Raw genomic sequence first — 12,133 nt, forward strand, 5'->3', positions numbered from 1 at the left:
TTGCACAGGATCAAGAATCATCTTTATTAGCAATGGTAGCAGATAAGAATTTGGTCTATAACAGGAAGGAGAGGAGGAGCAGAGATGCAAAGCAGTAAAAAAACAAGCTGAATCTCATAATTCCTTGGATTGGGGTAAAATGCACAAACTGAAGACAGGCCCACTGAAGCCCACAAAGGGACTTTTTGGTTGCCAGCACCAAGTTGGGTTGGGCTTTTTGACCAACTGCTGCATTTTTCCAGCACCAGAGAGGCGATGGGAGCACTGACCCCCATGAGGGGCAGCCAGCATCCTGACCCTCAGCCCCTGGGTGGGCCTTCACCTGGGTCAAGGCAGTCCCTGGCTGAGTGCTGGAGGCCAAAGGGCTCCAAACCCACCAAAGGGACAGGATCAAGAGCCCACATGTTCCATAAAGCTGCTCCTCACTACTACACACCCAACAAATTTTCCACTTGTGTCTGGATTTTATGTTGAAATAAAAAGCAGCTGTAAAGCAAAGCTCGGTGCGTGTATTGCCAAGGGGCCCAAACTAAACACTGGAAAAGATGTAAAAAAACCAAATGTCCACCACACCCAAATGGCACCCCAGGGCAGTGACCACCATGATCCTGTTGTTCTCCCAGCAAAGCCCCACATCCAGCAGCTCCACCATGACTTGGGCAAGCAGGAGGTGCTGAGAGAGCATCCCAGTAATGGAGCAGCTGCTCCGAACCCAGTCCTAAAGGAATTAATTTCCACAGACAGCATCTCTGAGGCATCACTGCACTGCCAAGCCTCTGCCATTACATCCCTGATTACCAGTTCACCTCTTCAGACCATAAATCCAGCCAATCTTAGAAAATAAATACAGTAATCAGATTTAGTCCAGGCTGTGCTGGCATATGGGAGTCTAAATGACTTTAAAAGCCAGTCCTCTTTGGGTGGGCCATATTTTTGGGTGTCACAGTAGCTCACCCCTCTGAAAACATCTGGAGGCCATATGCTGCCTGTCTATATAAATTAACCAGATTTCTGCTGTGAACCTCACACCATGGCCTCTCTCATACCTCCCCCTGGTTTTCACAGAGCTCTCTGAACACAGACTAAAGACACCTTAAAAACCTCAGGTTAGGACCACTCAGCATTTCACTTTCCTTGGGGATCACACCACAGTCACAGCTCTCAGCTCCTCTCAGCTTGGCCAGGAAATAGTCCCAAACATTAGTGGCACCATGCTAGGAGGTAGATGATTCCTCAATTCAATTTTACATGGAAAAATTAAAGCAAGCAAAAGTCCAAGTGGAACAGTTTCCCTTTATTTTTCTTTTTGTGGAATGATTGTATGAAATCTGTGCAAAACAGTGCCCTGATTCCTGGGGCAGCTGCTACTCACTCCCTAAGTTGTGTGAAAATGCTCCAGGGCTCAAATCCTTTTTAGTTCAACACCACCATCACAGCTCAGTGAGGGGGGATCCCCCAAAGACCACCCAACCTGAATTCATAACAGTGTGGCAGCAAAACCCAAGGTGCCCCCAAAGCCCTGGGTTCAGCTTAAAACTACTGGCATAGGGGCAAGGGACAGTATCCCTGTGTCCCTGGTGCTTCCCTGAGCTCCCTGGGGAGGATGAGGCTGTTTTGGTTCCTGCTCCATTAAACTGGGGAGCAAAAATGTCTGACAGAACCTTCCCAAGCACAGGGGATGCCCCTTCCCAGAAGGGAGACTTTCCCTCTGCATCCCCCTGGATGCAACTACCCCCCTCCCAAGACAGGCAGCCTGTCTCAAAACCACAGCATACCTGACTCTTTTGGGAAAAAAACCCAAACTCTAAATACCCAACAGCAGCACCACAAACCAAGGGCATCCTCCTCCTCTGTTTACCCCTTCTACATGAGGTGCACCACAAAAATAGCACAGGCAGATCCCAGAGCCAGTCCCAGCACGAGGTAAAATGTCATCACCACCCCTGCTGCCTCAGCCAGCTCTTTTGGCACAATTTTGGGGCCATAGACCATGACCAGTGTGCCCAGGTAGCCATTGCTGAGCCCCAGCAGTGCCGTGAAAACCACAGGGTAGATGTCCTGGTTGAACACCACGGTCTGGATATGAGCCCGGGGCTGGTAGTTGCTGAGGATGAAGAGAGGGAGGAAGATGGATCTGAGGAGGACAAGGGCAGGCAGCAGTTTGCTCCTGGGGCCGGGCACCTGGATCCAGGCAGTGACCTGCCTCCCACACCAGTCAGCAAAATTGTATAGGAGGAAACACGTGAGTGGTGTGAAATACTTGGTGCTCCATGGGCTTCCTGAGGACTTGCTGACAGACTCGATGTTGGAGGAGAGGGAAGGGAAGATGATGATGGAGATGAAGAAGACATAGAAGAGGCAGAAGCCAAGGAGGGCAGTCTTCTGCAGGATGGGGCGGAGTGGGGGGATGCCAGCGCTTCTTGTGAGGAAGGAGGAATTCATGGTGCCTCCTGGCACTGCTTCATCCTCCACAGAGCTGTCAGGGGGCACAGAGACCAGAGAGGGGCTCTCCTTCTGGCTGCTCAGGTAATACCTGGAGAAAGAGGGAAGCATGGGGGGAATACAACTGAGATTTGGAGAGAGGGCAGGAGAGAAGTTGGCAACAAAGGGATGCCCACTGGACCCAGCAAGCCCACCACACCTCCAGCTCCCACTTCGTAGAGAGAGATGACCTCTGGAGACCCACCATCCCCTCTTCTCATCTCTCTGCACCCTCTGTGTTCACAGAAGGGACCTAGTGCATGCAGGCACATGGAGGCGAGGACTCCGGGGGCTACACGCACCAACCAGACCAATGGGTCACACACATCCGAGTGGCAGACACAATATGGAGACACTCCTGGCTGCCTGCCTCCAGATTATGGCTCTCTACTGACTCCGCACATTTTGGGAGCGCTGGCATCAGCAGCCCTGGGAAAGCTTGGCAGAAACTTAGCACGTGCCCAGTTTCAGCCTGTGGTTTCGGTGAAAGGGGAAGCCTGGCTGGTGGCGGTGACGGGGCAGGGACCGGCACAGCGAGCATCCCGTGGATCCCCCCAGCAATCCCACTGCAAACCCTCTGCGGGAGGCCCCTGGCAGACTGGCACACACCTGGAGTACTCCAGCCTGGGGAGGAGCAGGTACACCATGATGCAGATGACGATGAAGATGTCGGCAGTGAGGAAATAGGCCAAGGCGCTGTCGGTGACATCGGCCGCGGCTGCCAGGTCTATCACAGAGGCCACGGCACTGACGGTGCCACCCATGGCCTGGCCTGCGTGTGGGAACGGAGATGGGCACAGTGAGGGACAGAGAATGAGAGGAGGAGCCCAGAAGCTCCTCTTCTGACATGCACAGCTCCCCCACGGGACACAGCTCAGGCCCTGCCCCACACGCTCAGCCCCAAACTCTGCTCAGGGTGCAGCTGCACAAACCACCTCCTCTCCATTTCCACACCTCAGGTATTTGTGGGGTTGCACCACAGCCCAGGTGCCATTCTGCATCCCCTTCCAACACAGCACAGCACACACAAGGGTCAGGATGGGACTTGACCTGCTGGGCTTGCAGGTCCCAAGTCCTGCAGAAAAAGTCCAAACCTTTTCCAAAGCCTAAATATGGCTTTCCACCAGCACACATATAATCAACCTTCTGCACTCCTCCAGATGGGAATCCAAGCCACCAGCAGCAGGAATGCCATCTCAGGGATGTGGTGCTTTTCCCCTCTGAGATAAACTCATTAAAACACTCCTCTCTTGGCCCCAGGAAAAACGGAAAAACTCCTCCATCCTGATTTTTCTCCCCCTTTCCTCTTGGTTTGTCAACCATTCCACAATATATTTATAATGTTATCAAAGCTCCAGGGATCTCATCACTCACAGCTCCCAACCTGCCCCTCATCACTCACAGAAACGCTGAACAGAAAGGACACAAGGCAAAGCTGCAGAACCCTTAGCTGGAAATGGCAGGGCAGGGGGAAGTCATCTCCTTCCCCCCTTCTCCCTGCACCCAGCAACTCTCCAAGGTCAGTTTATGGGTATTTACAGAAACCAAAGCTCATGTGACTGAGCAAGTTTCTCCTTCAGCAACTTCCCGTTATCATTAAGGCAAAGTTAGGCTTCTAAAACAAACCCCACATGACAAAACCCCAGGTGCAGGAGAGAGAAAACCACAGAGCCGAGCAAGGAAAGTCCAAGAGCACGATCCCAGTGGGATCACCCAACCTGAGATCAGAGCCTGCAGGTTCCTCATGGGGAAGCAGCTGCTCAGGCCAAAGATGCTGCTGGAAAAGATGGTGGAGGCACTGCTGACCACAGCCACACAGCCGATGGTGAGGGCGAAGAAACACGTCGTCCAGGCAGACGTATCCACCTTCACCAGCACCGTGATCACCAGGAAAACAGCCAACATGACAAAGAGGGAGGACAGGATCCGGACACTGGCAGGAACCCTAGGGACAAGGGGAAGGAGTCCTGCGTTTCAAACCACAACATGAAGGTCAGATGTGGGAGGACAACAAGTCCTGTGCTGGCAGAAGGGATGAAGAAAATAAAGACGGGGGGACACAAGGAAACAGCGAGGCAAGAGAGAGAGGTAGGGAGCTGGAATCTGGAGATTAGGCACACAAACCCATGCCTGCAAACATGCAGGAGTTTGATGTGGGATTAAGAAGGGTTCAAATGAAGGGATGAGGCTGTTTGAGATTTAAGCCAAGCTTGCAACAAGGTGCAGCTAGTCCATTTCTTAACCCAGTTCAAGTGCTGGTAAAACCAGGGCAAGGTGTTGCTCCTACCTGGATGAGCTTTGCTTTTGTCAACCAGTCCCCTGGTGACAATAAAAGTATTTTTAAGAGGGAAGATTGTTTCCAAGCAATTAACCAAGGAATTAATTAGGAATTTATTTACTCAAGCCAACTGCAGGCATGTGTGGATCAGAGCAACACTTACTTGTTGACAAGCAAGAAGTTTCCAATCAGGCACAGCACTGACGGCACGGTGGAAGCAACGGAGATGTAACTCTCAAAATAGTCCTGCCAAGGAAAAACAAAACCAAAACGAAGTAAAAAAGGTTGTAGGGGGAACAGCATATGAATTTCAGGTCCTGAATATGACACAACAGGGAGTTATGGTGTAGGTATCCACCTTGTTGTGTTGTAGCACATGTTGCAAACTGCTCAGGACAATGGGAATTCTGGGATTTGCTTTCCCATAGCCCCAGGCTATTTCAGAAAATCAGGGACATAAATTCAGAAGGAAAAAATAAACAGTGAAGGAAATAGCTGCCATACTGCTGTGCACCATCAAAGCGTGTCTGCTCCCTCTCCTCCCCTCGAGGGGCTTAATCCCATTTTTTTGCTGCAGCAATCTCAGCCAGCAGGTAGGATGATGCTCACAAAGCAGAGATGACCTACATGTCCACCCCTATCATGACAGGTTTTCATTTTCTGCACTTAGCCAGCTACAGAGATGGGGCCACATCATGTCCAAGCAGGAGATGGCACTTGGCAGGTTTTCTCTGCACAATACATTATTTTTTAGCACTTTGCATCATTTTTTATCAGTTTACAAGCATGTTCATCTCTTCTTCCCTAACAGAAGCTTCACTGGAAGCAACAGGAAATCTAATAATCATTCCTAGAGGGTCCAGATAGGCAGAGACTTAAATGCCTGTGCTGATGGCATTGGCTCAGCCAAGCAGGAGGCTCAAAGTTCTGTGGCCACACGATGAATTATAGCAGAAAAGACAAAGCAAAATGCAAACCTGGCAGCTAAAACTCCAACTTATTTACCCATCTACTTAAAACAAACCTCCAAACCATCCTGGGGATACTCAATAAACTTTCAAGTTAATCTTCTTCGGCTTTTGGGGAGGAAAAATGACTTTCTAATGCTTTGCACCAAGCACAAGTGTACTCAAAGTAATCCAGCAGAGATGCTGCATTTTGAGCATCCCAGGGAAATATTCATTCCTTCCCAGCAAATGGGCTCACACCAGCAGTGAGAAGAGAACTGGGCAAGTATTTAAGAGCCCTTGCACCACATTTTTAATGCAGCAGCAGAATGGTGGGTGTCAAATTAAATCCATGCCTGGACCAGTGGAAAATATCAGGTTCCATACTCCTCTCTCCTGCTTGTTAGGTTTTAATCCATCTCCAAAGGCAACTCTTCTCCCTCCATGGGTAATCCCACCCTTCACAGATATGCTTTCATTTTTGGCACTGCAGGATATACCTTGTTCTTCTCCCTTTCTGCTGAGCCCTTAAAATAAACCGCAGAGTAAACCTGACATCTTCTTCCCACATCCAGGTCTAATGGGGGAAGGTGGCATCCCTCAGCCACGGAGCTGAGGCACATAATGGAAGTGTTTAACCCCATATTAACTTCAAACGCGCTGCCTTGAAAAAACCCAAACCAGAACAAAGCATTGTGGTGGCAAGTCCAACGCAAGATGCTTTTGCAAAGTAGTTTCTATTCTGCTCCAGCCTGGACTTGGCAGCTGGGCTCCTGCCAGGCTGGAAAAGGAATACAGGTCCATGACAGTGGCTGAAGGCACTGGAGTGTTACCTGGAGCATGAGGCATGAAATTAGCAGCAGTGAAAAGGCTGGAGCCAGGAGCAGACTGTCAGTCAGAGACGCATCCTTCCAGAGTTGAGTTCCGTGTGCAGGTAAACCCTCCTGCTGCAGCAGATGGGCAGAAACTGGGCTGAATGGTTTAATGTCGATCATTCTCAACTGCCACAGAAAAGCCATGTAGCTTTTCCTTGGAGAAAGGAAAAAGCATCCCTCCACAGCCACAAAGGAAGAGGAGAAACACCTTTTCAGCAAAGAAATGGCTGATCCCGCCAGGAACACAGCTGTGCAAGGAAACACCTAGTGATACTCTATGTAAACCCAGGCTTTTCAGGAGGATCAGCATGATGTAGAGGCAGTGAGGAACACGTGGGATGCAGGGAATATGAGAGAACACCACACCATGTGGTGACCGAGCACCTTTCACCCCTCTCTGAGCACATTCCCTAGCACAGAAGGTCTTCAGGCAGTGCAGGAGCTTGGGCACCATCAGTTTAATTCACTTTCTTGCTCTACAGCAGCACACCTGTAGCATCCTGGTATAAGCACTTCCTTTCCTCCCCATCGAAAAAGCAGCTGACTTAACAACTATGAAAATTAAAAGAGCTGTGGGTGTACTGGAGTGAGACATCTGAGGGGAAACGTGGGCGTCACACCTGGCTCTGTGTTTATATAAAAACAAAAAGTGCCCAAACCACCTGAACAAGCTCTGCCACTGGAGGAGGCTGTGATGCAGCCTCATTGCTCCAACACTTTTTCCAGCCACAAAGAAACAAACCCACGGCTTTGTCAGGGAGGCACAGGGAAATAATCCTGCTGTGGCAGGAGCAGCAAGAGAAAGCAGCCTTTCTGGGGAGAGAAAGAGGCCATAAAGGTTGGCTCATCCATCACCCTGTGACAAGCCCCTCGCCCCATATGCCACAAGCCAGATGTTGAGCACTGCAAGGAGATACTCATGTCACACCTGCCAGATCATGAAGGACAAAAAAAGAGACCACCACAAAGACACCTCGCACTGGTAGAAACTGCCCTATGAAATGTTAAGCCCTATTTTTTTAGATTCACCTTAAAACTTAGTAGTCCAAATACAGGTAAAAGGCAGACCACAAAATGATTTGAAGCATCTTCCCTGTAGATATTTGTAAATAAATACCAAATAAACCTTTCCCTCTGGTTTGCAGCAGGTGAGACCCTAGAGAATGTTCACTTACCTTCTGGGGAAGTGGAGGGGGAAAAACAGCAAGTTAGGAGGGAAAACAGGTTATTTTTTCTGCCTTGAAAGCAACACTCACCTGCAGGTCTGAGGCTGCCTCCCCCACTGGGCCCGGCTCATCTGAGCAGTTCTGCAGCTTATACCTCCAGTAGTGTTTGGCCGTGATGAAGAAATTCCAGGGCAGGAGGGACCCAATGCCCAGGAGGAAAAATATAAGGTAGGCCCCATGCCAGCGGTCACTTGGCTTCTGCTGGCTGTACCTGCTCCCCACGGGATCCTCCAGCAGGGGCTCCTGGTCCGAGGCAAAGCTGCCAGCTACCGGGTGCATCGTGCTGGAACACTGGGAAAAACAACCGCCCACAAGGATATTGTCACACCAGGGTTCCAAACTGCTGCTCACAAGCTGTGGCTCCCTCCCCCTTTGGCCCTTGCAAATCATGGAATCACGGAATTGTTTGGGTTGGAATGGACCTTGAAGCCCATATCACTCCAATGCCCCTACCATGGGCAGGGACACCTTTCACTAGACCAAGTGGCTTCAAGTCCTGTCCAACCTGGCCTTGAACACTTCCAGGGATCCAGGGGCAGCCACAGCTTCTCTGGGCACCCTGTGGCAGGGCCTCAGCAGCCAAATACTGGAGGAGTGAGCTGAACCAGGGATGGAAAGGCATGGGAAAAGGGACTGAGACTCAGCAGAGTCCACCCATATTTCTGTCCATCATTAATACTTAACCTGCCCCCTTGGACTTGCAGGAGTAAGAAACCTCACTTAGCTCACGGGAGGCTCCAAAAAAACCCAACGGCTGCCAAACCAACAGCGCCGTCGGGCTCTGCAGAACAAGGTGTAAACTCATAGTAACACGGACGGGCTTTCTGAAACGACTTGTAAACTACTACAACATCACTCGGGCTTGGCGGAGCGGCTCCTAAACCAAACGCGACGTCACCCGGCTGTGTGTAAAATGACTCACAAAGACACACAGCATCACGTGGCGCAGGAAAAGAACTTGGGAACGCCGCAGGAGGCTGGCCAGGGGCACCAGGATCCACCGCAACCGCGCCGGGCTTGGCCGGGAGCCTCGGAGCCGACCCCAAGCAGCGCCGGCCGAACCCCCGCCCAGAGGGGCAGGGCAGAGCGCGGGGGAGGCGGAAATGCCGGAAACCGGGCTTTTTGCAAACAAACCAGGGGATTTCGGGAGCGGGGAGTGTCGCCTCCCTCCCTGCAGCCTCCCACTTTATCCATGCGTTCCCCCCCTCCGCCCGGCCCGGCCCCACTCGCCCCGACAGCGCAGCACTTACGAAGGTCCCACGCGACCCCGCCGCCACCGCCTCAGGGCTCCCGGCCCCGCCCCGCCCCGCCGTTAATGGACAGGCCGCGCCCGCTCACCGCAGCGCCACGCCCCCAGCGGGCTTGGCCACGCCCCGCAGCAGGAGGCGGGCGGGCCCGGGCTGGCCGCGCCCCCGATGTTGGCCACGCCCCTCTCGGCGAAGCCCCTCCCCCCCCCAATTCTGCCCCGCTCCGGTGGTATCGGGCCTGCGGCCAGCTCCGGCATCCCCAGCACGGGAAGGGCCTGGAGCTGCTGGAGCGAGTCCAGAGGAGGCCACGGAGCTGCTCTGAGGGCTGGAAACCCCCTGTATGGAGCCAGGCTGGGAGAGCTGGGGGTGTTCACCTGGAGAAGAGAAGGCTCCAGGGAGAACTCAGAGCCCCTTCCGGTGCCTGAAGAGGCTCCAACAGAGCTGGAGAGAGACTTGGGACAAGGGGATGGAGTGACAGGACAAGGGGAATGGCTTCTCACTGACAGAGAACAGGAATAAATGAGATATTGGGAAGAAATTCTTCCTTGTGAGGGTTGTGGGGCCCTGGCACAGGTTGCCCAGAGAAGCTGTGCCTGCCCCATCCCTGGAAGTGTCCAAGCCCAAGCTGGATGGGTCTCTGAGCACCCTGGTCTGGTGGCAGGTGTCCCTGCCCATGGCACAGGGAAGAAACAAGATGATCCTAAAGGCCCCTTCTAATCCAAATCATTCCATGATTCTATGAAAATCAGTGTTAATCACAGCCTGGCTTATAGCACAGCAGTAATAAAAGCTTTTGCCTGGGCTTGATTTTTTTCAGAAGTCACCAAAACACCACTTCCTGAAGATAGGAGGGTGGGGAATGGGGAGCATCTTCTGCAGGATGAGATACAAGCTCCTCCTTTACTCCCTGTGCTTCCTGCAATGCCCCATCAGGAAGAATTCCACTGTGAAGTCCTCAATTCCCTCCAAACTACACTTTGACACTCACCTTGAGGGCACAGTGTGACTGTAAAGGAAAACATCATTACCTCTTTCTACACAGGGACATGCACACATATCCAACCCTTCATCAAAGCAAAATACTCTCTTTTTTTTTTGTGGAAGGCCCCAAAATCTAGTCTGGATTTTTTTCACCTGTGGGAGAAACACAGAGGGACCCAGACACCTCCCAGTAGCCCCAGTGCACACACAGCTGGCCACCACCCATCTCCAGCCTCTGAGCCTTGGAGCAGAGCAGGTCAGATGGCCTCGGCCACCCAGATGTCACAACAACCCAAGACACGCTCCAATGTTTTTTCCTCTTTTGTGAGCAAAGCAAGCAGCAGCACGCAACTGACCCACCAGCGATGTGCTGAAATGGAAAGGCTGGAGAGCAGCACATGGATTTCTCTCCAAAGGTTTCTCCTTGGGATTTTCATCCACATTGACATGCCAGGCTGGGAAAGCACCTGAGGAGATGGCACAGCCTATTCGAGTCAGTAACCCGTCAGCTCTGAGGGATTCGCCTGATATTTCTGACCTGCTGCCATCTATCATGTCAAAAAACCCACTGCTGGAGAAGAGCCTCGGATCACATCAGCACAGGGGACCGTGACATCCCAGCAGGGGGGACAGAGCCAGGCCACGCTGGGCCAAAGCCACGACAGCCCCTCCTGACAACATTACCCACACTCCAGAGGCCCTCTGCAACAACACAACCTCCACAAGGGCGGGGGGCAGGTTTAGGGACACCCCTGTGCTGCTCCTGGGTGTCCTCTCTCATGCAGAATAAATCTGTCAGCTCTTCATGGGACAGCTGCTGTTTTTGAGCCTGTCATGGGGGCTGAGTTCAATATGTCACTGCAGGGATTTGGGGCAGCTGAATTCTAAGGGGAATTAGCAAACTGGGTGTTTCAACAGAACAAGAGGTGAAATTGGGCACCAGCTGGTCAAAGTTATCCATAGATTTGGGCCCTTGGAAAGATGGTTTAGTGCAAAAAGTGCCCAGGGAAAGCAGCATGGGAGGGAGAGGTTATAGGAATTGAGATGCAAAGAAAGGGACAAACAGGAATAGCTTTATACTGACAAGAGGGCAGGTTTATACTGGATATTAGGAAGAAATTCTTCCCTGTGAGGGTGGTGAGGCAAGGGCACAGGTTGCCCAGAGAAGCTGTGGCTGCCCCTGGATCCCTGGAAGTGTTCAAGGCCAGGTTGGAGCAACCTGGTCTAATGGAAGGTGTCCCTGTCCATGGCAGGGGGGTGGAAAAAGACTCTATAACATCCCTTCCAAACCAAACCATTCCAGGGCTCTGAAAAGGTTATCCCTTTTGAGAAGGCATCTGCCTCAGCAGCGTGTCCAGAGCTGGAAAGCCCAGCTGGGAGGGTTGGGCATATTTGTGTGGCTACGTTATAATCGCTGTGGTGGCAGGGCAGCAATTTCCTGCCCCTTTTTCTCACTGGTTACAGAACTCCCACACCTGCCCAGAGCACGGACAATGTTGCCATCACCTGGTGGCAACTGGTCTCCATGAACTGGACGAGGTGAGTGGACCAGGCAGGGACAGTGAGATCCTCAAACCTCCCTGCAAACCCTTCTGGCTTCGTTTCCTTGCTGGGACTGAAGCAGGGGTGCAGCAGAAATCCCCAAGCAGAGGAGGAAGTGAAGTGGGATGCTGGAGAACAGGGATGCCTCACTTGCAGCTGAAGCTCCATGCTCCATTCCCCCCTCCCATATTATCCCTCCCCCATCCTGGTCTTTGCTGGAAGGGGCATTCCTTTCCGTAGGATGTCCCTTGGGGAAGGGAATGAACTGCTTGAGAGAGTGGCTTAGCCCACAAGACAGAGCTGTAGCCCTTGTCTCCTGCCTTGTAATCACCCATGCGAGTCCAAAACAAACCATCAATCAATCTCCAGCTCCCTTCCATCAGGGACGCCGAGAGCAACATGCTCCCGCTGGCATACCCATGGCATCGGAGCCAAAAGCAGGTTCAAGGGATGCTCACAGGGATCCCCAGGCTGCTGCTGCTGCCAGACCCCAATCCCTGCAGATGCCTAACGCAGCAGGAACCAGTGAGTGATGAACAGGAGAGGAGCGAGCAGA

At 52.2% G+C, this 12,133-nt stretch overlaps 1 protein-coding gene across 2 annotated transcripts; it reads right to left on the reverse strand.

Moving 5' to 3' along the window:
- On the reverse strand, positions 1-9,103 carry SLC29A3 (solute carrier family 29 member 3). Of its 2 annotated transcripts, none has more exons than XM_039554296.1 (6): positions 9,058-9,103; positions 7,838-8,098; positions 4,923-5,005; positions 4,200-4,426; positions 3,091-3,253; positions 1-2,533 (listed from the first exon to the last, which is right to left on the reverse strand). In XM_039554296.1, the coding sequence occupies exons 2-6, from the start codon at positions 8,084-8,086 to the stop codon at positions 1,864-1,866; spliced, it is 1,392 nt and encodes a 463-aa protein (XP_039410230.1). In that variant the 5' UTR covers positions 8,087-8,098; positions 9,058-9,103; the 3' UTR covers positions 1-1,863. The 2 variants fall into 2 exon arrangements, with proteins under 2 accessions (XP_039410230.1, XP_010398998.2); XM_010400696.3 differs by lacking the exon at positions 9,058-9,103 and adding an exon at positions 8,730-8,901.
- Between the last annotated feature and the right edge of the window lie 3,030 nt (positions 9,104-12,133).

The sequence above is a fragment of the Corvus cornix genome, chromosome 6 (assembly GCF_000738735.6).
Source record: "Corvus cornix cornix isolate S_Up_H32 chromosome 6, ASM73873v5, whole genome shotgun sequence".
NCBI classification, from domain to species: Eukaryota; Metazoa; Chordata; class Aves; order Passeriformes; family Corvidae; genus Corvus; species Corvus cornix.

What these genes read in the sequence shown, in the direction of transcription:
- SLC29A3 (XM_010400696.3), bottom strand. An exon ending in AGGCAGCCTCAGACCTGCAG is followed by an intron (nt 5,006 to 7,837) that starts GTGAGTGTTGCT and finishes TTTCCTTGGCAG; the next exon opens with GACTATTTTGAGAGTTACAT. An exon ending in AACTTCTTGCTTGTCAACAA is followed by an intron (nt 4,427 to 4,922) that starts GTAAGTGTTGCT and finishes CCTTGTCCCTAG; the next exon opens with GGTTCCTGCCAGTGTCCGGA.